This window comes from Crinia signifera, chromosome 6, assembly GCF_055691185.1.
Source record: "Crinia signifera chromosome 6, ASM5569118v1, whole genome shotgun sequence".
Taxonomy (NCBI): Eukaryota; Metazoa; Chordata; class Amphibia; order Anura; family Myobatrachidae; genus Crinia; species Crinia signifera.
The window spans coordinates 257,715,740-257,741,627 of record NC_139222.1 but is presented as its reverse complement, the minus strand read 5'-3'; the positions used below and the strand labels follow the sequence as shown (position 1 = coordinate 257,741,627).

General features: G+C 45.9%; 1 protein-coding gene across 1 annotated transcript in view; it reads right to left on the bottom strand.

Annotated features, from left to right (window-relative positions):
* Positions 1 to 25,888, bottom strand: part of LOC146009246 (alpha-2-macroglobulin-like) — a 115,396-nt gene that overhangs the window by 78,444 nt on the left and 11,064 nt on the right. The window contains exons 7-12 of the mRNA XM_083149413.1: positions 25,792 to 25,876; positions 22,418 to 22,541; positions 15,778 to 15,892; positions 11,605 to 11,714; positions 7,259 to 7,417; positions 5,441 to 5,668 (exon numbers count right to left, since the gene is read on the bottom strand). Of these exons, the coding sequence (XP_083005539.1) occupies positions 5,441 to 5,668; positions 7,259 to 7,417; positions 11,605 to 11,714; positions 15,778 to 15,892; positions 22,418 to 22,541; positions 25,792 to 25,876 (821 nt within the window). The remainder of the gene's footprint in view (positions 1 to 5,440; positions 5,669 to 7,258; positions 7,418 to 11,604; positions 11,715 to 15,777; positions 15,893 to 22,417; positions 22,542 to 25,791; positions 25,877 to 25,888) is intronic.

The following is a 25,888-nucleotide window of genomic DNA, read 5'->3' as shown; positions in this document are numbered from 1 at the left end:
TCAGTACTGCTTCTATGACTATGCCAATACTGCTACAAGTACAGTACTGCTTCTGTGATTATGCTAATATAGTACTGCTTCTGTGACTATGCCAATACTGCTACAAAGTCCAGTACTGCTTTGTGACTATGCCAATTCAAGTTCAGTACTGCTTCTGTAACTAGGCAAATACTGCTACAAGTTCAGTACTACTTCTGTGACTATGCAAATACTGCAACAAATACAGTACTGCTTCTGTAACTATGGAAATACCGCTACAAGTCCAGTACTGCTTCTGTGACTATACTAATACCACACAAAGTCCAGTACTGCTTTGTGACTATGCCAATACAAGTTCAGTACTGCGTCTGTAACTAGGCAAATACTGCTACAAGTTCAGTACTACTTCTGTGACTATGCAAATACTGCAACAAATACAGTACTGCTTCTGTAACTATGGAAATACCGCTACAAGTACAGTACTGCTTCTGTGATTATGCTAATATAGTACTGCTTCTGTGACTATGCCAATACTGCTACAAAGTCCAGTACTGCTTTGTGACTATGCCAATACAAGTTCAGTACTGCTTCTGTAACTAGGCAAATACTGCTACAAGTACAGTACTGCTTCTGTGACTATGCCAATTCAGTACTGCTTCTGTGACAATGCCAATACTGCTACAAATCTAGTACTGCTTCTGTGACTATGCCAATACTGCTACAAGTCCAGTACTGCTTCTGTGACTATGCCAAGACTGCTACAAGTCCAGTACTGCTTCTGTGACTATGCCAATACTGCTACAAGTACAGTACTGCTTCTGTGACTATGCCAATATCACTACAAGTCCAGTACCTTTTCTGTGAGGCAGCTCATCAATTCACAGCTCTTCCGTATACATCCTTACATTAGAATACATACTGTGCATAATACATACAACAGTACCTAGGGTATAGATTATTTATATATAACATGTACATATCAGGTGGTGTTGTATTGTTTGGCCAAACATGTAGGTGCACTCATTAGGTCTTACACCTTGGGTTTTGTTTAATTTAGTTGTATTGCTGTTCTTTTCCTTTTGACAGAGCAGCTGAAAAGTCTGAGATAAATGATAATGAATATCCACTGACTTGCTGTCACTAATGTATAGGGCGAGATCTACTACCGTAAGCCCTGAAAAGTGATAAAATGGAGAGTGATAAACCAACAACCAATCGGCTCCTTCCTGTCATTTTTGAAACACAGCCTATCAAATGGCAGGTAGGAGCTGATTGGCTGGTGGTTTACCACTCTCTATTTTATCTCATATCAAGTTTAGTACATCTGGCCCTTTGCCTTTTAGGAGTCTTCCCATTTATTTACTCCTGTTAATACTGACGTCTCTGTTTGGGCTTGCTGAGGGATTCTTGCTGTCTTGGTAATGGATCTGGATGATAGGTTGACAGTGTATACTGTATGTTGGTATGGGTGATTCTCTCACAGACCTGTCCTGTGCCAATGTGTATATTTATGAGGATCCGCTCTCTCACAGACCTGTCCTCAGCGGTGTAGCTAGGTGCCACGGTGCCCGGAGCAAGGTCATATTTCGCGCCCCCCCCCCGGTTATGAATTGGGGGCGTGGCTAACATATGTTGGCATGTTACATTTGAAATATATGACGCTGTGGCAGAATCTGCTGCGCTATATAAGACAATGTAACGGAATCTGCTGCTCTATATAAGACGCTGTAACGGAATCTGCTGCGCTATATAAGACGCTGTAACGGAATCTGCTGCGCTATATAAGACACTGTAACGGAATCTGCTGCGCTATATAAGACGCTGTAACGGAATCTGCTGCGCTATATAAGACACTGTAACGGAATCTGCTGCGCTATATAAGACACTGTAACGGAATCTGCTGCTCTATATAAGACGCTGTAACGGAATCTGCTGCGCTATATAAGACACTGTAACGGAATCTGCTGCTCTATATAAGACGCTGTAACGGAATCTGCTGCGATATATAATACACTGTAACAGAAACTGCTGCGCTATATAATACACTGTAACGGAAACTGCTGCGCTATATAAGACACTGTAAAGGAATCTGCTGCGCTATATAAGACACTGTAACGGAAACTGCTGCGCTATATAAGATGCTGTACGGATGGTGTAATGGTTAGCATTACTGCCTCACAGCGCTGAGGTCATGGGTTCGATCCCCACCATGGCCCTAACTGTGCAGAGTTTGTATATTCTCCCCGTGCCTGCGTGGGTTTCCTCCGGGTACTCCGGTTTCCTCCCACATTCCAAAAATATACAGGTAGGTTAATTGGCTCCCAACAAAATTAACCCTAGAATGTCTGTGTGTGTGTACATGTGGTAGGGAATATAGATTGTAAGCTCCACTGGGGCAGGGACTGATGTGAATGTTCAAAATTATCTCTGTACAGCGCTGCGTAATCTGTGTGCGCTATATAAGAAATTGTTAATAAATAATAATAAATAAATAAATAATGCTGTAAAGGAAACTGCTGCGCTATATAATACACTGTAACGGAAACCGCTGCGCTATATAATACACTGTAACGGAAACTGCTGCGCTATATAAGACACTGTAACGGAATCTGCTGCGCTATATAAGACACTGTAACGGAAACTGCTGCGCTATATAAGACACTGTAACGGAATCTGCTGCGCTATATAAGACACTGTAACGGAAACTGCTGCGCTATATAAGACACTGTAACGGAATCTGCTGCGCTATATAAGACACTGTAACAGAATCTGCTGCGCTATATAAGACACTGTAACAGAATCTGCTGCGCTATATAAGACACTGTAACGGAATCTGCTGCGCTATATAAGACACTGTAACGGAAACTGCTGCGCTATATAAGACACTGTAACGGAATCTGCTGCGCTATATAAGACACTGTAACGGAATCTGCTGCGCTATATAAGACACTGTAACGGAATCTGCTGCGCTATATAAGAAACTGTAACGCAATCTGCTGCGCTATAGAAGACACTGTAACGGAATCTGCTGCGCTATATAAGACACATATAAGAGAGATTCATCCCCCCTCCCCTACAAATCCCCTAAACCCCATGATTATTCCCATAATTATTTATCTTTAGTAAAAAACTAAAATCCACCTTGAGAAGAGCAGGGTGGCAGCATAAACCAGAGAGATCCCCCCCACCCCCACCAAACCCCCAGACCCCATGATTATTCCCTTAATTCTATATCTTTATTTAAAAAAAAAAAAACAGAGAGAAACTACCTTGAGGAGCGCACAGCACAGACATTCCTCTGTAGAGGCAGGAGACTGGGAGGAGTGGAGTCTTCCTTATTCTTATTTTTGCCTCACAGCGCTGCCCGGGAGCCGGCCCGAGCAGCAGCAGCTTGGATAGGGACTTGAGCAGTGAGTCACGTGACGTGACCCCATCACGTCGCGGCGCAGGCCGGGAGCAGGTGAGCAGGGCAGACAGGGGCAGGCGCCGGGCAGGGCAGCAGCCGGCGCACGCTGCCCTGCGTGTGTAAAATGAATTATTACAGGGCAGCAGGACTCCACCTCATTTGCGGAGGGGGGACGGCGCCCCAACTGCGCCCGGAGCGTGTGCTCCGGTGGCTCCGCCCTCCCTACGCCTCTGCCTGTCCTGTGCCTCTATAAACTAATCAGGATCTGCTCTTGCACAGACCTGTCCTGTGCCTCAGTATCCTGATCAGGATCTGCTCTCTCACAGACCTGTCCTGTGCCTCTGTATCCTAATCAGGACCCGTTCTCTCACAGACCTGTCCTGTGCCTCTGTATCCTGATCAGGATCTGCCCTCTCACAGACCTGTCCTGTGCCTATGTGTCCTAGTCAGGATCTGCTCTCTCACAGACCTGTCCTGTGCCTCTATAAACTAATCAGGATCTGCTCTTGCACAGACCTGTCCTGTGCCTCAGTATCCTGATCAGGATATGCTCTCTCACAGACCTGTCCTGTGCCTCTGTATCCTGATCAGGACCCGCTCTATCACAGACCTGTCCTGTGCCTCTGTATCCTGATCAGGATCTGCTCTCTCACAGACCTGTCCTGTGCCTCTGTATCCTAATCAGGACCCGCTCTCTCACAGACCTGTCCTCTGCCTCTGTATCCTGATCAGGATCTGCTCTCTCACAGACCTGTCCTGTGCCTATGTGTCCTAGTCAGGATCTGCTCTCTCACAGACCTGTCCTGTGCCTCTGTATCCTGATCAGGATCTGCTCTCTCTCACAGACCTGTCCTGTGCCTCTGTATCCTAATCAGGACCCGCTCTCTCACAGACCTGTCCTCTGCCTCTGTATCCTGATCAGGATCTGCTCTCTCACAGACCTGTCCTGTGCCTCTGTATCCTGATCAGGATCTGCTCTCTCTCTCACAGACCTGTCCTGTGCCTCTGTATCCTGATCAGGATCTGCCCTCTCACAGACCTGTCCTGTGCCTATGTGTCCTAGTCAGGATCTGCTCTCTCACAGACCTGTCCTGTGCCTCTGTATCCTGATCAGGATCTGCTCTCTCACAGACCTGTCCTGTGCCTATGTGTCCTAGTCAGGATCTGCTCTCTCACAGACCTGTCCTGTGCCTCTGTATCTTGATCAGGATCTGCTCTCTCTCTCTCACAGACCTGTCCTGTGCCTCTGTATCCTGATCAGGATCTGCCCTCTCACAGACCTGTCCTGTGCCTATGTGTCCTAGTCAGGATCTGCTCTTTCACAGACCTGTCCTGTGCCTCTGTATCCTGATCAGGATCTGCTCTCTCTCACAGACGTGTCCTATGCCTCTGTATCCTGATCAGGATCTGCTCTCTCTCTCACAGACCTGTCCTGTGCCTCTGTATCTTGATCAGGATCTGCTCTCTCTCTCACAGACCTGTCCTGTGCCTCTGTATCCTGATCAGGATCTGCTCTCTCTCACAGACCTGTCCTGTGCCTCTGTATCCTGATCAGGATCTGCTCTCTCTCACAGACCTGTCCTGTGCCTCTGTATCCTGATCAGGATCTGCTCTCTCTCACAGACCTGTCCTGTGCCTCTGTATCCTGATCAGGATCTGCTCTCCAGCACAGAATCAGGCCCATAGAGGGAGATGCACTAAGCCTTGGAGTGATAAAGTAGAGTACCTGCCAATCAGCTCCTATAGTAATTGCCATGTTACAGGCTGAGGGGTAGATTTATTAAGCTTGGTGATGTGATAAAGTGTCTGGTTTTTATCACCAGCCAATCAGCTTGAACCTGTCATTTTTCAAACCAAGCCTGTAATTTCATAGTTAGGAGCTGATTGGCCGGTGATAAAAACCAAACACTTTATCACTTCACCGAGCTTAATAAATCTGCCCCACAGTGTGTTTCCAAATTGGCAATGAAGAGCTGATTGGTTGGTACATTATCTCCACCCACTTTATCTCTTTATTTGTATTTTATTACAGAGTGATTGCAACAAATCACTTACCAGGTAATGTAGATCTAAGTGCTTGGCCTCCTGCAGCTCTGTGTGTTTAATGATATATTCCGCCTGGACCTCTTGCTGCCCCTCACATGGGAGAACTCTATCCAGAGAGTGCAGTTTCAAGAAGTTCTTATTGCGAGAGTAGAAGGGTGCGAGAGACAAACGCGCCCAACCGTAATCACCAGTATAGAAGTTGGATACATATATACGAGGCTCTAGGTTTGTACTTGCCTTTGGAATAAAGACACATTTGTAAATAGGTAAGATTGAAGCAAAAGCTAAACATGTTAATAAGTTGGTAAGTAATGAAATCAAATACAAGCATACAATTAAAGACTACTATAAATCAGGTAACCTAAATGCTTATTTTTTCTATACCTCTTATAAAAACAAGGAAAAGTGGTTCACAAACTGTGTTCTTTATCACCCTTGGGTGCCTCTGGAATTAATTTGCAGCCTTGTCATGAGTTGGTGGTCCAGGACCATCTAAAAGAATTTATGGTCAAAGTAATAAGCAAAACCAGTGTTTGTGGCTTCCAATCACAATTTATGTAGACAAAAATAAAATAATCCGGTACTCACATAAATGGACCTAAGAATGACCCACAGTACATGGCTTCATTCAGAACAGATAGCAAGACTGCAAATTGGACAAGGATGGACAAAACCATGCTGCACTGCAAATGGGGCAAATGTAACATGTGCAGAGAGTTAGATGGGGTGGGGTGGGGTGTGTTCAAATTGAAATATAATTTGGATTGTAAGCAGGGCTGGCGCTACCCGCTCAGCAAAGGATGCAGTGCAGGGAGGCGCTGGGTAGGAGAGGCGCTGTCCCTGCTCTACATCCTCTGCTGTCCTGTTGTTCCCGGCTGCTGCTGCGCCTGTCACACCTACCTGACAGACAGTAGCAGCCCCTGTGATAGCATGAATCATAACACTAAAGGGGCGGGGCTACTGTGCATAACTGGGGGCGGGGCTACCAATGGGTAAATGGGGGTGGAGCTAATTGAGTGCAGGGTTACTGCCTAAGAGAGAAGAGGAGGAGATCCGGCCTGCCAGACTACTTTGGCAGGCAGGTGGAAGGACAGTGATTGAGTGTGAGTATGTGTATGTGCATTATGTGCCTGATTCAGACCTGTTTACTAGGCTGCATATGTTTGCAGCCTAGGGAACAAGTAAACACCTGTTTACCAGCTGGTACTACTGGGTGCATTATGTCAAAGTTCTGCTATTACTGTGGACGTTATACAGTATATAAAGAGCAATATTTCTGTGGGCATAATGTGTATACACAACTTTTCTGTTTCAGGCATTTTGTCTTTACAGAGCCGGTTAGTACGGCGGGGTGGCGCCAAGCCAGAGAGCGGTTCCTCTCCACCGACTATACCCCGCTGCACCCCCAGCGCCTAAAAAAATATAATGAGCTGGGATAAGCAGCGGATGAGGAGACAGATGCTAGAGGTCCCCACGAACCCTCCCCACCAGCAATCCAGCAACACCTGCATTGTCTGGACCACTCCCACAAAATTCTTGGTCTCTGCACCCCAAATGGTCCCTCCATCCCCCACCCCACTGGCTCTGAAACTGCAAATGCCTGTAATCACAGTTTTAGAGCTTGCACATGCGCACATGTGAGAAAATCACCAGATATCGATTTATGCACATGAACTCTGAATCAGGCCCAGAGTAATGTACAAAGCAACTTGACAAACTAATCTATTTTGAGTGTTGTGCTGTGAAGTATAAGGTGTTTTTTTTTTGGTGCTGGGGGGGGGGGGGTACTTTGGGCGACCTGCACACATATATATCATCTGTTCCTACCGTCAAAATTACACTACTTTCCCAATTGGCAGTGTTCAGTGTAAAGGAGACTTGACCATTCTCATCTGTCAGCAAGGTCTGGTTTATTGTACCATCCTGACTCTGTAGATAGACTGTAACACCTCCTCTAGGGCTATCACCGGCATCCACCACTTTAATCTGAAATAACACAGTATGAGAAATGATGAGAACCACATTAGAGCACAGATAATGCATTCTATATACAGTATACAGAGGAAGAACTCTGGGAGGCAATGGAGTCATCTGCCGCCGGGCTCCTGTTCCCAAGGGGGCACCCCTCTCCTCCCCTTCAAGTTTGAATTAGTCTCCATGATACCAGCAATCTCAGGGGCAAACGCAGGATTTGTAAGGGGTTGTGTTTCTGTGTGCGTGTGTGTCTATGTATATGGTGTTCAATACACCCATGACATCATCCCAACTACCGAAATAAATTAGGATGCCAGCGCCATTTTCCTGCCTGCTGGGGAAAGTATGCAGGTAGCATGAGCATGCACCTGGGAAAAGGGGAGTGGTTTAGGCAGTAGTGGGGGGATTTAGGGGGAGACTATGGGGAGGGGGGTTAGGGTTAGGCACTTAGAAGGGGGCATAAGGTTTGGCTGCAGGGGGGGGGGGGGGGCGTTTAGGTTTAGGGGGCGGGGAGTCAGGGTTAGGTTTAGGCACTAATATGAAGAGTAAGGCCCCTTTCACACACTCCGACTCCAGCCGGGCGGCGAAACCCCGCACGGCCACAGAAGTTTAGAATGGTGGGGATGGCCACAGCCTGGCAGCAGTCCCTTCCAGTGGTGACATCTGGCTGCAACCAGGTGGCCGGGCCGTGGCCATCCCGTGTGAATGGACACAGTCATGTCCATTATTAACTTCTGTGTACGGCAGGACTTTTGGTTGTGCAGGGTTTCGCCGCCCGGCAGGAGTTGGAGCGTGTGAGAGGGGCCTTAGGGTGAAGCTGTTGGAGAGGTGGGTAAGGCTGCTGGAAGGAAGGATAAAGGTTTGGAGGAGGTGGCAGTGTGAGGGTAAATATACCTACATGACCCCTGTCCAGATTACCTCCTTCGGGATGCCAGTGTTGGTATTCTGACCATCGGCCTGCTCACTATTGGTCGTCTGTATATACAGTATAATATATGTGTGTGTTTTATGTTGTTGCTGCATATACATGTACAGATGGAGCCGGGCTCCCTCTTGCTGGTGAATCGCCAGAACGTCACCGCTGGCGATCCGCCAGCAGCCCGGCTCGACATCTGACTGATTCTCACGCGCACGCGCGTCTCAGTGTCCGTGCGCCGGGGCGACGGGACCCTGTCCGTCTCCGCTTCAGGGAGACGGACAGGGTTAGGGGGGTTGCGGGGAGGCGGTGGGCACCCCGGGTGACCGCCGACAAGCTGGCGGGGACCCAGGGGAAGCCGTCGGAAGGGGATGCGCGCATCTCCTGCGCGCGCTTCCCCTTTCGCAAATACAGATGGCGGGTGGCGGGGGTGGCGGATGGCATCGCCATTGCCATCCCCTGCAAAGAAGAGCCCGGCTCCATCTGTATATATAGATGTGTCCACATACATCTTGGTTTTATTGTGCCATGTATGGCACACTTTGGTACCCCTTGGACTCTGCAAAAGTCACACTTTGTGATGTTTCTAAAAAATAGCTTCTCTAATCTATTACTTTATACAAATTCTACTGCTGCAAAACAAAATTAGAATCCATCTACTTGCTACATTTGGAGAAACAGTTAAGCCGTGTTTTGCATGTTATTACAAATTGAGAAAAATAGCCAAGATGTATGTGGATATATATTAGAGATGAGCGCCGGGGCCAAAGATTTGGATTTGGATTCTTCACCGGGATTTGGATTTGGCTTTGTCAAACAGCGGTGAAAGTCTTTGGATTTTATTGAAAAATGGTCAAAAACGCCCAAATTGCGTAATTTTTGCATTTTTTTGTCCCTAAAGTAGTATTGACCTCGATAACATTAATTTCCAGCCCTTTCCAGACAATTTTGACAACTTTACAGCTTACAATGATGTTTTCATTCAATTAAGGCCAAGATCTGCAGCAAGCTGGCTGATAATTAACACACAGAACTTCTGACAGTATCAGTATGGTGTACTGGGGTGCAGTACACACAAAGAATGAATAAAGAAGAGAAAAATTGATTAGGATTCTTTTACTTTAATTGATATAATTTGTTTTTAATGCGCAGCTTGTATAACGCTGTGTGGAGGCCGAACAATCACACACCCACCTTCTGACAGTATACTATGGGTGCAGTACACACAAAGAATAAATAAACAAGAGAAAAATTGATTAGGATTTTTTTACTTTAATTAATTTAATTTGTTTTTAATGCGCAGCTAACAGCTGCGTGATGGCCGAACAAACGCACCTTCTGACAGTATACTATGGGTGCAGTACAAACAAACAATGAATAAAGAAGAGAAAAATTGATTTGGATTTTTTTAACTTTAATGAATTTAATTTGTTTTTAATGCGCAGCTAACAGCTGCGTGAAGGCCGAACAAATGCATCTTCTGAAAGTATACTATGGGTGCAGTACACACAAACAATGATTAAAGAAGAGAAAAATTGATTGGATTTTTTTACTTTAATTATTTTTAATGCGCAGCTTGTATAATGCTGCGTGGACGCAGAACAATCACACACGGAACCTGTGGTGTATACTATTGGGGTGTAGTATACAGCAAAAAAATAAAGAACAGCAAAATTTATTTTTTTTACTGTATTTTTTTTAAAGGCCCGGGCCTTGGATAACACTGCATGGACCGTGGAGGCAGAACAATCACACACTGAACTTGTTCTGCTTCTGACAGTAGTATATGGTGTATTGGATTGAAGTGCAGCACACCACAATGACCACACACCACAATGGAAAAAAAATGAACAAAAGCTGACTTACAGCCTGCCTGTGTACTACTGTACCCCGCTACACTGACTGACAGCCTGCCTAACACACGACCAGCACAATTACAATAGAATTAAGTGCATTTAATTATGGTACTTATGTATTATCTGGGCTGCCAATTTTTTGATTGTATGCCTTAACTTAAGGCATACAATCAGATGCGATGAGATATCGCATCGCATCGCATACGACCATATCGCATGCGATGCGATGACCGGATTTTTCCATAGGATTCAATGTTAAAATGGACTGAGTCCATTTTAACATGGAATTCAATTGGAAAAAGGGGTCCTTTTCATACCCCTACTATTCAAGTGGGCATGGAGTTGGATATAAACCAGTGGCGAGCGCAGCGAGACACCGAGCTCGAAGCGTGGTGAGCGAAGCGTGGCGAGCGAAGCGTGGCGAGCAAAGCGAGCCCCGCGAGGGGACGGTATTCTGTGTCCCCTCGTGGGGCTCGCTACACTCGCCACGCTTCGGGCTCGGTGGCTCGCTACGCTCGCCACAGGTTTATATCCAACTCCATGCCCACTTGGATAGTAGGGGTATGAAAAGGACCCCTTTTCCCATAGAATTCCATGTTAAAATGGACTCAGTCCATTTTAACATTGAATCCTATGGAAAAATCGGGTCCATCGCATCGCATCGCATGCAATATGGTCGGATGCGATGCGATGCGATGGACCCGATTTCAAAATCGGCAGCCCAGTTAGTACATAAGTACCTTAATTATATATATATTACTATATATAACCCAGCACACAAACCCCTCTGCAGTCTGAACAGCACAAACCCCTCTGCACTGCACAAACCCCTCTGCTGAGTCTGCACTGCCTGCACTGCCAGAAACACCTTTGCACAGCACAACACCCCTCTGTCTGCACTCTGCACTGCACAACACCCCTCTGTCTGCACTCTGCACTGCACAACACCCCTCTGTCTGCACTGCACAGCACCCCTCTGTCTGCACTGCACAACACCCCTCTGTCTGCACTGTACAACACCCCTCTGCACACTAATGATTGATGACAAGTTAGTGATTGATAACAAGTTCAAGTTTAACACCCCTGTACAATGTCTAGACCCGTCACGAGCAGAGCTGTGCGCAGTTGGTAGCGTGACTGTGAAATGGAGCCGAATTCGCGCGACGACCAGCTTTTATAGACTCGGCGTCACACGAGAATCCAACCCCAGATTCCCGCATTTGGCCACGCTTGGGTTTCTGAACAAAGCGGGAAATTTACAAGCGCAGCTCGTGGGACGTCCGGACGGCTATGTTCGGAGCGGTTCGGTTTCCAGAATGATAGGCCCTTATTCAGATCTGAACGCAGTACAAATTTGTTCTCAAAATGGGCAAAACCATGCTGCACTGCAGGTGGGGCAGATGTAACATGTATAGAATAGAACTCACCTGTCCTTTGTATGGGATCCCTTTCTTGTAGGAACTATCAGCATCAACAAACGACACCTTGTTGATGACAGTTGATATAAATGTTTGACTGGTTGTTGATAACTCAATTCCTACAATAGGAGTAATGATATGATAGAGTCAGCGCATAATATGTATTCGGGTAGAACAATGATCATAATACTGAGTTCTAGGCATGATATGATAACTGAGAACTTGCATTGTAGTGTATTATTTATTTATTACCAGTTATTTATGTTTTACAGAGACTATTTGGCCATTTACATCAAACGCTACCCCAGTGGAGCTTACAATCTATGTTCACTACCACATGTGCGCACACAGACACACACACACATACACACACACACACACGCACACATTCAAGTTAGGGTTGATTTTATTTGGAGCCAATTAAAACTACCAGTATATTTTTGGATTGTGTGAGGGAACAGGAGTACCTGGAGGAAACTCATGCAAGCATGGGGAGAATATACAAACCCCACAGTTAGGGCCATGATGGAAACCGAACCCATGACCTCAGCGAGGCAGTAACGTACATAAAGTGTGATGCTAGGCCTCCAAAACTTGCTTAAGTAAATATGTACAGTATGCAATAATCATAGGCGAATCTAGAATTATGGTAATGGGTGGTCCCAGATGTAGACATAACAGCAGGGGAACCTTTGCGCGGCGTAGCCGCGTGGCAAAATGGGGGCGTGGCCTCATGGGAAGGAGGCGTGGTATCACAAAAAGGGGTGTGGTATTACACTTTGGACCATACACAGTAATGCCCATTACACATTTTAGCAAACTCCGTAATACCCATTACACATAAAGCCACACGCCGTAATGCCAATTACACATAAGGCCACACACCATAATGCCCATTACACATTGTGCCACACATCATGATGCCCATTACATACATATCAAACTGTAATGCCCCTTACATATTTGCCACATAAGTGCTGCTTACCTACGTGCTCATTGCTAGGGGGTTCTTGCTTGATGGCACCATAGTACCCATTACACATGATGCCGCACACCATAGTACCAATTACACATGATGCCGCACCCCATAGTACCCATTACACATGATGCCGCACACCATAGTACCCATTACACATGATGCCGCACACCATAGTACCCATTGCACATGATGCCGCACACCATAGTACCCATTACACATGATGCCGCACACCATAGTACCCATTACACATGATGCCGCACATGATTAAAGGGGGGCGGGCTGAGGTGAAAGCGTGGAGAAGAATTGGAGCGGAAACTGCAGGGGTGACAGTCATTGACAGCTGGGCAGAGAGCAGGGGGCTGCCCGGCTGTATTCAGAGCACTGCAGGTCACGGCTGTTTGAAATAATACCCCTTTCACAATAGAAAATGCAGGGATTTTCCCGGAAATATGGTCCCAGGATCATGCAGGGACATTCCCAGGCTGACCCCTTATACACCAGCCTAGTCCCTGCATTTTATGGTATGAGGGGGAGAGACAAACACTCCCCTCTTCCTACCCCCCTTTAACCAACCAGCTATATCATCGGAACCAACTGACCCATTTACATGAGACCAGTATCATATTGAAGAACTTTTGAGTTGGCTTTGAATGATTTTGGTCCCATGAAACTGGGCTGCTTGGTTCCAGAGAAATCTGCCCTCAAAAAACATAAATAGTCATGAAATTACATTTAAGAAATGAAAAAAAAAAACCAACCAGTTTAACCTCAATATCCCTGGAACCAATTAACCCATATGGATCCAGCCTGGTATCAGATTGAAGGCCCAGCGATTTGGGTTCGACTGAGATCAACCTCGAGCTTCAGTGATGCTGAAGGGGGAACTGGCAGCCATTGAACTGGGTGGGGGTCGGAATTAGTGGGTCCCATGTTATTCTATAGGGAAAACGTTCCAGCTTTGCCTGGCCGTATCTCCGGTTCCCAGGGGGCTAGAGACACGGGGCTGGGCTCGTTGGAAAGCCCCTTCCCTCAGCTACAAAATGGGCTAATGGGTGGTCCTGTGCACCCCCGGACCACCCCCTAGATTCGCCTATGGCAATAATATCCTTCTACGTACTGGCAGGTATATTACAGAGAATTTCTATGACTAGAGGGTAAAGATGGGAGTCCTATTGGAGATGGAATGTTGCCCATAGCAACCAATCAGATTCTACTTCTTGAGGAGAAAGGGTTTTTTCACAATAATTAGATGAATAAGATAAATCTATATTCGTGTATATATAAATGAAGGTGAAAAAATAGAGAGCGCCACACACCTGAAGATTTTTTGATCAATAGAAAATATTTTACTACATATAAAAATCAATTACATATAAAAACAATAACAACAATATAATAATAATAAATTATGCTCCTTATAAAAATAGGGGAATGATCAAGATTAGTCTTTAGTAGGTCAGACTCAGCTCCAAACAAATGCCTGATTTATTGAAGAGACATAGCTCTATGCGATAATATCACATCAAATAAATTCTTTTGAATAAGTGTCAGTTCATTTGTGGTGGAATGACAAAGAATAGCGTGTCACTTAGATGTCCAATGACAAGAGGTTTTTCCAAATTTTTACGATGATGAGGGACCCTCAAAAAGATTTAGTGCTCATACTACCTCTGTAGTTTTAGTAGAATCGCCTCTCATGAACCTGCGGTCGCCGGGAGATGGTGGTTCTTCCGTGCGGCTCAAACTACAACCTGCTTGGACGGTCAGCCGTGAACGGCGGGCCGCCGATGGATTGAGCAGGGAGTGAGCCCGCACTGACCTTATGGATGTTTCCAGGTGCTCCGTTTAAGGCTTCCAAGTTTGGCAGGTGCGAGGTCCACTTATGCTGAATCGCGATGATAGAAATTCAGAGCGGCTGCTCGTGGTGACAGGCAGTCTGGGCAGAGAGCTGGCAAGGTAGTCAGTGCCTTGCAAATGATCCTTGACGCGTTTCTCCGCTGTAGAACAGTAGCGGTTTCATCAGAAGGGATATATTATATATTCATACTCTCCAACATGACCCATTCCATTAGGTACAAAATGCTCTGTTCCTGGACTTCCCTCCAGTGGCAGTTGCAGAGTTGGGGCTCCAGCACAGTCCAATATTCAAAAAGGGGAGCCAAACCTACCGCCACTCCAAACATCACTGTCCTGGACTCACTGACCGTTGATGTGGCTCCCCTCTTTGAATTTTGGACTGTGCTGGAGTACAACCTCTGTAACTGCCACTGGCAGGGAAGTCCAGGAACAGAGCATTTTGTACCTAATGGAATGGGTCATGTTGGAGGGTATGTATATTTAGCAATAGAACAGCATTTTTAACCACTGTGCCTTGGCTCACTAGTTTGCCTTGAACTGTTCTCAGAGCCGCCACCACCACCAGTCCAACTGTTCATTGGTCTCTTCCTGCTCCAGTCTTGAGTCTGTATGCGGGGCAATTTGAGGCCACCCCTTACTGATATCAGTGGAACCAGATCTGGCTGCTGGCCCCTCCTCCTCTTGTCATCCGCTAATCACTATTGGTTGGCGGCAGCTGTTGCTCCTTCTCTCACATTAATGGTTTGAGCGTCAGTCCCGGTGTCCTGGTCTAAGTGCTTGTTGCTATGTCTGATGCTTTTTGAGCTTGTGCATACACGCTATGATCATGCACCAGCTCTGAAGTAGGCCCTCTGCCTTTTTTAAGTGAGAAAATGAGCATACAGTCAGTGGCGTCGAGAGGGGGTCGGAAACTTTTTACCTGGGCCTGGGTCTGCTGGAGGGGCTCATCTCCACCCTCCTGCATTGCGGGGAGCCGGGCAGTGGGTGAGAGATGACAGGCTGCTGCCGCAGCACAGCCTCTCTCCCCAGCTCAACATATGCTCTTATTGCTGTGTGCTGAGCTGGGGAGAGATGCAGCTGCAGCGGCAGCCTGTCATCTCTCTATCTCTTGCTATATTTTTTTTATGGGGCATGGCTATGCCCCCTCCTGGAGGCACTGTCCGTCCCACCTTTATTTTTACTGGGACCCAGCCGAACTGTTGTCTCCCCTGCATACAGTACTACATTCATGGGCAAGTGTCACACGACAGATTTCTTTTATTTCTTATAATGAACTTACATAGTTACATACTGTAGTAAGTGAGTGTGAAAATAGACTTGCATCCATCTAGTTCAAACTATGTTACCTGTTCCCTCTTCAAAAATGGAGGCTGTTCCCCTTATGGTTGTTTCAAGTTTGGAGTCATTCAATTTTAAAGTCTCAGATTTAACATCGAAGATGTGACATCCCGTCCCATCCAGCTGAGAGGGAGAGATGAACAATTTCAGGATTCGTTTATTAAAACAACAAATGTCCAACTTTCAATATGCTGTAAGTTTTGTGTTTTTATTCCACTGCAAAATTCTGTACCATAAATATCTGTGACAATGGGCCTCATTCAGTATGGGTTATAGTTTTGTCAGAACAGGGCAAGGCTGCCCCACATGCCGGGACATTCTCTGCAGTGCAATCACATAAATGGGTAACCCCCTGGCTGCACAACTTGCTGCAAAGCCAGTCGATGAAACCGCAGCGGCCCTTCCCACAAATGGCCCAGACACGCCTGCATTGTCCGGAGCGTGCCACTGCAATGTTGCATCACCAACCCATGCCAGTGCTTAGATTGCCAAAAATTGCTGAATAGTGATATTCAATAATTTGCTAGGAAACCGTAAATAGAACAAATGTTTGGAGTTTAAGTCACACAGCATGATACGAATTCAGGGGTATTAGGACCTTATTCCGGTCCATTCGCAATGCCGTGTGCATTCGCACGGATCTGAAGTCTTTACTTTGTGCATGCGCATTTCTAGTAGGTAGATGGACAGCGCACTCTGTGATTGTTTGCGGTGTTGTTCAGTGGGGGGGGGGGGGGGGAGGAGGTGGGAGAATGGGATGAGGGAGGGGGGGGGGGGTGGGGAGGATGAGAGGTGTTGGAGGGGTCAGTTAAGTGTTCAAGTACTAGTCAAAAAAGGATGTTGGGTAAAAATAAGAATTTATGAACACTTAACTGACCCCTCCAACACCTCTCATCCTCCCCACCCCCCCCTCCCTCATCCCATTCTCCCACCTCCTCCCCCCCCCCCCCCCTACTGAACAACACTGCAAACAATCACAGAGTGCGCTGTCCATCTACCTACTAAAACTATTACCAAAGGGGTTTTGGACAACCCCTAGGACAAGCAGCACCACGTACATAGAGAGCAATATACCCTACTTTTTGCATGCACATTTCTGCATACACTTGGTGCATGCGGCCACTGCGAACAGTCAGTGGGCGGGGGCCCATTAGCAAATGGGAACGCCCAATGTTTCATGGGCATACCCATGAGAACGCTGGGCGTTTTCATGCTAATGGGCAGATGACATGGGTGCGGGGGACGGGGGGGCAGCTGACATCACCGGGTGTCAGCTGCCTGCCCAAATCGCTTTAGAATTTGCACACAGATCTAAGGTTGCTCTGAGCAACCTTAGATCTGCGTGCACCTTCCACATCATTCGATGGTCGCCAATCATCGAAATGTGGGTGTTACCCCGCACACTGCGAATGGATGTTGATGTAATAAATCCATTCGCAGCAAGTGCGTGCGACCACACGTTGTGAATGGATGGCGACCAAGCCACCGTTCGCAAGGCGGTGTTTGGGGAACTCGCAAGGCTGCAAATTTGAAGATTAGTCGGCTGCATGAACATAGGCTACTAAAACAGTTAACTTGGTTATTTATTCAGACAGGCTAGATAACAAATAAATGAATGTATTATATTGATGAATCGTACAGTACAGTAGCGCACGCAGGGGGGCTTTCTGAGTACCCAGAAACCCCCCCAGGAGTCTAAGGGTTCGAGTCTGAAAGCTGAGGGTCGCCTCTTTCCATGGGTACAAGAATTTAAAAAATCGGCCCTTGGGAACCGGAGATATCTGACTTCAAAGCAGTGGTCCCCATCCAAGCCTGTTAATTGCTCTCCCAGTCAGATATTTCAGGTTCTGTCTCACTTAGAGTTTTTCTGAGGGTATATTCCAAAAGCGGGGACTCTCCCCCTTTGAAGGACACTAGAAGCTTGTCTCTACTTTTCACAGAACCAGAGATTTTGGCAGCTGGTTACTGCTCCAGCTCCACACACCTGGTATGTAGTTTTATTTCCTCGTTGGCAGATTGCTCTGCCTCCTGAACTCTCATCCCCTAGTGCCCAATAGCATTTGGTAGGTGGGATTCCTTAGTTTTTAATTCCATTATCTATTTCTGGGAACTGGAGATATCTGCAGTCAAGCAAGCTGTCCTCTCACCAGAAAATTATGAATAATAAGCCCACACCACTATACACCCCTCCTCTGCATATTAAACATCCTCTACCACCCTGGAAGTTATGTATCAGGGCCCCTTCATTAAGCCCAATGACCCCTTCTCCCACCCCATCTCCCACCATCTGTGCAGTAAAGGGGTAATTAGTGGAAATTACTGATCCAGGTCCTACATGCTGAGCGGTTGATATAATACCCCCTACCATCCGCGGGACATCATAGCACCCCCCACCCTACCGCTGGAGGATCGGTAGGTGCCCCAATACATTGCTATGCCCAGGGGTCTACACTGCTGTTGACGCCCCTGTATATATATGTGTGTGTGTTTATGTGTATATATATATATATATATTTTATTATTATTTATATACATTTGGTCTATCTATACTACTTTAACTGACCCGGCATATACTGGGTCACCTAAGTGTCCATCTCCGTGCTTTGCGCCGCCCCTCTGGAAAGCCCCTTCTGAAAATCCTGCGTTTGCCACTGCAGTATATACATTTTTTAAATTTAAGTTCAAATCATTTGGAGAATATGTAAATGTGACGTTACAATAATCATGATGGTTTGAGTAGACGATTGGCTGGAGGTTGTCACGCTGACTCTAAGCCACTACCACCAGCTTAATACGGCTTTACCATAAATGACAAGTGTCTCAATATTTTTAGATGTAACAGAAATCACTAAAGAAAGCAAATAAACTCCAAAATGTTACGGCCAATATGTATCCATAGTAAATCATTCCCCAAACAAAGTCTCTCCCAAAATGCCATTGCCCTATTTTATTAGAAATAGTTGGCCGATTCAGACCTGTCCGTACAGGCCCGAATTCATCCCGTCCCCAATGTTGGGGGTCTGGGAATGTGCAAACCACCATAGCGAGCGCCTTTGGCAAATTTCTCGCACACTGGGGTGCTCGCTGCCTGATTGACAGGCAGGGGGCATTCCGTCAGTCCCACCCAGTGTTTTGTGGGTGTGCACACAAAAACGATGCGACTACAGGTGTGCCCCTGCCTGCTGGGGGCGAGTGGATGATATCATATGACATCAGCGCTTGCCCCCAATTCGCAGAAGAGCGGGCAGATTAAAAGTAAATCCAGGCTTACTTTCATTCGATTGGATGTATTCTACTAGAGAATATGAAGGGCGCCTGGATATGAGTTGTCTTCCCAAAGCTGCTGCTGGGGAATAGGGGTAGTCACTCCCTATGAAAGGTACAGAAAAAAACAAACAATGGCCAGTATTCAATGGCCGGGATTGCGGCTGGCAGCGAATCCTGTGTAGGATTCGCTGCACTTTCGCAGCAATTCTCCCTTCAGGGAGATTCGCCCGGCAGCCACCCAGCCGCCCTATTCAACGCCTGAGGGGCTCTATGCCCCTGGTGGCGAATTTTAACCCCCCCGGCGAATGCCGCAGGGAGCTGGGCCTGGGGGGCGGCTGCAGGGAGGGAGATGGAAGCCTCCCTGCCTGCGCCGGACACTGTGGGGGTGAAGGAGGGTTGGCAGGGACACAGGAAGAACCTCTCTATAGCTGGCAGGGGACTGGGATAGGAGCTGCTGCACTCACTGGTCTCGATCCATATGTAATGATCGGGACCAGAGTGCAGTGAATATATGAATATTAATGACCGGCTCCTGGCTCCCTGCTGGCGAATGTGTAAATAAAAAAAATATATAAAAAAATAAAAAATTAAATATATATTCATGTGCAGCAAACACAGAAATAAAAATAGCTTGCCCGTTCACTGAAAAAAAATTCATATTTTTTGACACCCTAAAAAAAATAAAAACCCCTTTATTTTAAAAGATCACATTCCAGTTCACCTAAAAAAGATGACGAATGTAAAATGGAGAATCATGGCGAAAATCAATGGAGAAAGCCTTTTTCCACCTGAGCATTGAATACACTCTTGGCGAATTCGACTAAAAACCCCATTGAAAACCACCGGCGAATTGCACACGGTGAATCGACAGATATTCGCTGTTCATTTGCAGCGAATTGGCTCCATTGAATAGGGCGAATTGTTTTTTCTGACAGAAAATTCGCTGTTACCCCGGCGAATTGTCAAATTCGCTGTAAAATACGACGAATCTGAGGCATTGAATAATGCCCAAAGAAGCAGCGCTGGAACTACAATGTGCAGTATTCAATGCCGGTGCGAGCGGCCGGCGAGGGGGTTAAACTGCGAGGATCACAGAAAACCAGTGATCCTCGCAGTTTAACCCCCGCGCCGGCCGCTCGCACTATGCAACGTTCCGGGGGAATCCTCGCAGTCACAGAACTGCGAAGATTCCCCTAAACTGCGAGAGCCGCGGCTAGTGCAGCAAACTCGCTGTAATTAGCCTCGGCTCTCGCAGCTTTTGGAGGCACATTCGCAAATTCCCCCTCGCTCAAAAAACGGAGCGAGGGGGAATTTACGAATGAGGGGGGGTCAGTTGAATACTGACAGGGTGAGCGGTGACTGCGAGCAAAAAGTCCTGCTCGCAGTCACCGCTCGCCCACGGCATTGAATATATGCCCATGAATAAAACTCTGAGTTTAAATATTTACTTTATATAAAATATATTAATAATAACATCACATAAGCATACATACTGTACATATATCAATATAAAAATGATAAAAGAAATATCTCTCTCGCAGGATGGATGGTATAGCCTAGGGTATCATAAGGCTCTATATGGATGTATCCAATTTCAACAGGTAAGTTCACATGCTATTGTTGCTGTTGTCACTTTTTTAGATGGTACAGGGGAACAAGACTCACAGGTCCCCTCTATTTACACGGTATGCCAATGCGGTGCTGCTGGAGGAGTCTGTAGAGTTGCTATGCAGGAGTTTGTAAATGGAGCCCAGGTCCTCTCTGGTGGTATTGGGCCTCTAATGACCGCTGGAGGATATTGGGAGGCAGGGTCAAGGGTATAGATGTAGTTGTCCTCTCACAGATGGCTTTTGAATATTGAAATTCACCTGGAGGTATCCAAATGGGTGATTTGTTGGGGGGCCAAAGTGGGTCCTGTATAGATTTGCCCAGGAAGGCAGTGAACTCAAACAGGTGGCTGTGGTTTGTAGCTCCCCTGGAGAAATCTGCCTGGTGGGTGGTGATGGAAGTCCAATAGACAATTCCCCAAGATATCAAAGTCCAATTTAGTGGTCCCCAAAAATGGAAGTAGTATAAAGGAATGGAAGGCAATTTCCAATAGCTTTTTGGTCCAATCCTTTTCCCCCCCTAAAAAAGCCACAGCCAGTGGTGAAACGCGTCAGCTGTTTGCCTACCACTCCAGGATTGGACCAGAAAGCAATTGGAAATTGCCTTCCATTCCTTTATACTACTGCCATTTTTATATTGATATATGTATGTTTATGTAATGTTATGATTAATATATTTTATATAAAGTAAATATTCAAACTCAGAGAGTTTTATTCATTGTAGCTCCAGCGCTGCTTCTTTGTTTGTTTTTTTCTGTTACTTTCATTCGATGATCACTCACCATCAATTGATTTTTCATAGCAGAGGTGTAAGTGTACACATCCACTCCTGTCGTAGTGCTGGGAATTGGGTGGCGAGGGGGGGGGGGGGGGGCATGCGTTTGATGTGTGTACCAATTGTGGTAATGACAGAGTAGTGTAGACACTAGCGAGATGGTCTGAATCGGCCCAATGTGTGTACCAATTGTGGTAATGACAGAGTTAGTGTACACACCAGCAGAATGTTTCTGATATAAAGGAAAATGCGCTTGATTGAGAGCGGTGGGAACCAATGGCATCACTAGGGTTGGTGTCCCCCTGTGTAGTAACTCATGTTTCTCTTCCTTCTGCTGCCGACCAATCCCTGCTTTGGACTCCTGGTCAGCTGAGTGCTTCTGTCCAATAAGTGACCAACTCTTGTTTGGTGGGCTATTTAAACTGCTCTTGTGATCAATTGCTGTCAGCTCGTGGTTGCTGGGGATTCTCCTGAGTTCCAGATGTTTCAGATGATACTTCATCTGCTCAGGAGCATAAATAGAATTTTGTGGGCTCTATAGCAAAATCTTGATAGGGATCCCACCCTGCTGTTGTCAATACAAAGCCCCTGAAACGGGCAGGAGGGTGAGGGGGAGTAACGGAGAGGCTATTGGGGATAGAAAGAGAGAGAGGAAGTGGATAAGGGGGAGAGAGACAGGGTTTCTTGGAAAAAGACGGAGTAAAAGATTCAAGAGAGCAAGAAGGTGTCAGGGAAATAATGAGATAAGAAAGGTGGAGAAAAGTGGGAGGAGTAAAACTCTAGGTCCAGTGCCCTGAGCTGTACAGACAAACTAAACAGCCAATGGAGGAGGCTAAAGGCTAAAAATGACAATAATGTAATAAAGAAAAATGGGTATTTGGAAGAAACCGCAATACTCTGTACAAGGCAGATTCTCACATAGGTAACTGCCTTTGATCTCACTTAAACTTTCATTGATCCTAATCAGCATATTGTAAATTAACTTTCTTATGATCTCACCTTTCCACTGAAATGAACACAAATTTCATCTTGTTTTTTAAGATCAAGACTCCACCAATAATAATTAGGTTTTCGACACACGGTAGCAGTGTAATTCCCTTGGACTGGCTTCCCATATGTGTACCTGAGAAAGATGTGATGAGTAAACAGTACAGTATATATCTGTTGGTGGCATCAGGGGCATATGCAAGTAGCCTCAGGGTATACCCCACAGCTAATTACCACAACGGCTCTATCTAAGTAGCTTGAGGCTGTAGTTAGCGCAGCGGCTAATTGAATACGCTCCTTACAGACGGAGATACAGTGCATTGACCGAAAAACTGAAAAATACAAAATAAAATCCTGGCATCACATGAATAATAAAGATATTATACTCAAACCCTATTCTACTAATAGCATGCTGATTACACAAACTATGGATTATATAGAAGAAGGTTATACTGTAGGAGCATCACAGATTGATTTATATTAACAAATATAGACAAAGATCCAAATAACGATTTCCTACATGATTAGGAGCAAGTGTTATTATAATGCAGGAATCTATGGGAATAGTCCTGCATTATTCTTCTCCGCAAATGATCTACTTTTGTAGATGTACAGTAGTATAGAAATTCAGGAATACGGTTGTGATACCCACAGGTGTAGGTTGGTTGTGTTCTCTTTCCGGTGGTGCCGCTTGGATGGTGCTGCTTCTTCTATGTCATAGAGCAGTGGTTCCCAACCCTGGTCCTCAAGTACCCCCAACAGTGCACGTTTTCCAGGTCTCCACAAAGAATCACAAGTGACATAATTAGCTCCACCTGTGGATCGTTTAAAATGTGTCTGAATAATGAGTGCACCTGATGTGTTACCTGGAAAACGTGCACTGCTGGGGGTACTTGAGGACCAGGGTTGGGAACCACTGTTATAGAGGATTGGAGGCAGGAGACTCAGTGTGGTTCAAAAAGGGTTAACACTTTATTTGCACCAAACTGGACAACCTGTTGCTTCTAATATCAGTACATAATACTTAATGACAGTAAATAATTTACCACGTGCTCTGACTAACTACAACTCCAGGGAATCGCTACATTCTACGGTTCTAACCAATAACGCTACACGCTAATCCGTATAACTCGCTTCTGACTGTTGGTACTATGGGGGTTATTTTGGTTCACTCTTTCTGACAAATTTCTTCTTAGATGGACAAAACCATGTGCACTGCAGGTGGGGCAGATGTTACTTGTGCAGAGAGAGTTAGATTTGGGTGTGGTTTTACTTAAAAGTGAGATCTATATTGCAGTGTAGAAATAAAGCAGCCAGTATTTACCCTGCACAGAAACAAAAAAACTCACCCAAATCTAATTATCTCTGCACATTTTACATCTGCCCCCCTGCAGTGCACATGGTTTTGTCCATATAAGAAGGAATTTGTTTGAAAGAGTGAATCAAAATAACCCCCAATAAGACAGTCTAAACTTCACATTCAATGGAACATAACCTGAGTATCACATTTGCATAAATCAAACAACACATATAATTAATTACTAGTGCATAGATAAAGATAAACAGGACTGGTTATTGCATAGGTAACGATAAACAGATAATATTAGGTATTATTGCGCAATAATGAATATTTTTATAGTGCACTTGTTATGGAGTGATATCACTGTAGTCCTTGCCCAAAGTGTCCCTTCTATTGGGTATAAAACAGAGTCTTTGGGATTAGAGTTCAACCATCCCTCAGAATTGTAGAAGTGACTAAAGCATCTTTAGCAGTCAGTTCCTTGCCCCAAATAGGTATTTGTAATCCACCGGGTTATATATGCTGTTAAACTCAGTTAAGTGCCTCCTTGAGGGTTCCTTGGCTGTATGAGAAGCCCCAGATCTCAATGGCTCAGCTATCAAGCAGGGTGCTGCTTGTCCTTCAATTCAACAAGGGATTCCCTTCCGTCCTTACTGCTATTCAGGCAGATGGTAGCAGAGGGATTAATTGGTCCCAATCCCTTTTCTAACCCTCTCTCGCTCCTTCTAGGGGTTAATCTTTAGCTGAATAGCCTGAACGTGCCCCTGCTTCCTACTGAGGTGTGGGGTCTGGGCAGTGGGGTGCTCTCCCAAGGAGGGGATATAGTGGGGGCCACTCAGTGTCACAGACTTGGGGGTGTTATCAGGGACTCACGAGGGGTCTCATTGCTCCAGTCCCGGCATCCCTCCTTCTCTGGTCCCGCCGTGGTGCTGCCACTCTAAACTTGCGGTCTCTTCCTGCCCCCAGCTGCCCTGTCCATCAGCGTCACTCTTGGCCCATCCTGGCACTTCCTCCACACTTGCCGCCTCGGGACCCCCGCTCCGGTCTCAGCAGGTGTGGCGCACTCCTCCCGGTGGCCATGCAAGTCACTCCTGCGCTACATTTTTTCACACACTCTCTACCTCTGAACACATAGTAGGGACCTTCATACTTATAATTTCTTCACTTTACTATCACTATTCTCTATTGTGATGCCCTGGGGGGGGTCCTTGGCTGGATCATGTTTCAGGGTTAACTGCGCCCCAGGTGGTGACCTCATAGTGTTAGGGACCTGCTCGACAAGAGGTGACCTGGACAATTGGTGGGCAGGGCGTTATCACTGGCCAATGATATACCAACAACCTCTTATGATAGATTATATTGTAATGATCGCATAGTGCATCTGCACCCCCTCTGTCTCTGAGTACACCACTTTATTCTCAGCCATTGGCACCTTTCATTACTGAAGAGTGTGCAAGTTAGAGCTATTTTGCCTCATTAGGTCGACACAAGCATTACGTCGACTTGAGGAAGGTCGACATGGGGTTTTCACTTGTTGTCGACCTGTGCCGACAAGCGGTATTTCATGACCTACCATCCACTAGAGCATGGAGGGAGAATAGAATAGAGGCACCGTGCCTGAAGCATGGTGAGCGCAGCAAGCCACGCGAGGGAACGCAGTGCACTGATACAGTGCCCATGTTGACTGTGTCGACATTCGGGACAAAAAACCTTGCAAAACCCATGTCAACCTTTTGACTGTCTACCTAAAGCTTGTGTCGACCTAATGACTCTGTCAACCTAAAGCAATGGTGACCTTAAGTGGTTGACCGAATGCATATCGACCAAATGATCCCAACCCAGAAAAACAAATGATGTTCAGTAAGTACAAACTACATTATGCACTAGAAAAATGTGCCAACAATCACCACACAACTGGTCAAATACAAAACTAGAGTTTATGTTAAAAAAAAAAAATGCCGAAAAAACAAAACAAAAAAACTTTATTGGCACTACACATATTAAACGTATGATGAAAATATGACATAATTGTCTTACATTCCATCTGCAATGTTGTTACATAAATTGACTTAAATGACCCACTCACCTTCCACATAACTGAACCGAGACGTGGTCACTGTTGAACATAACATACTTAGGGAACTGAAGGGTGGCCTCAAATTTTGGAAGCACTGTAGAGATAA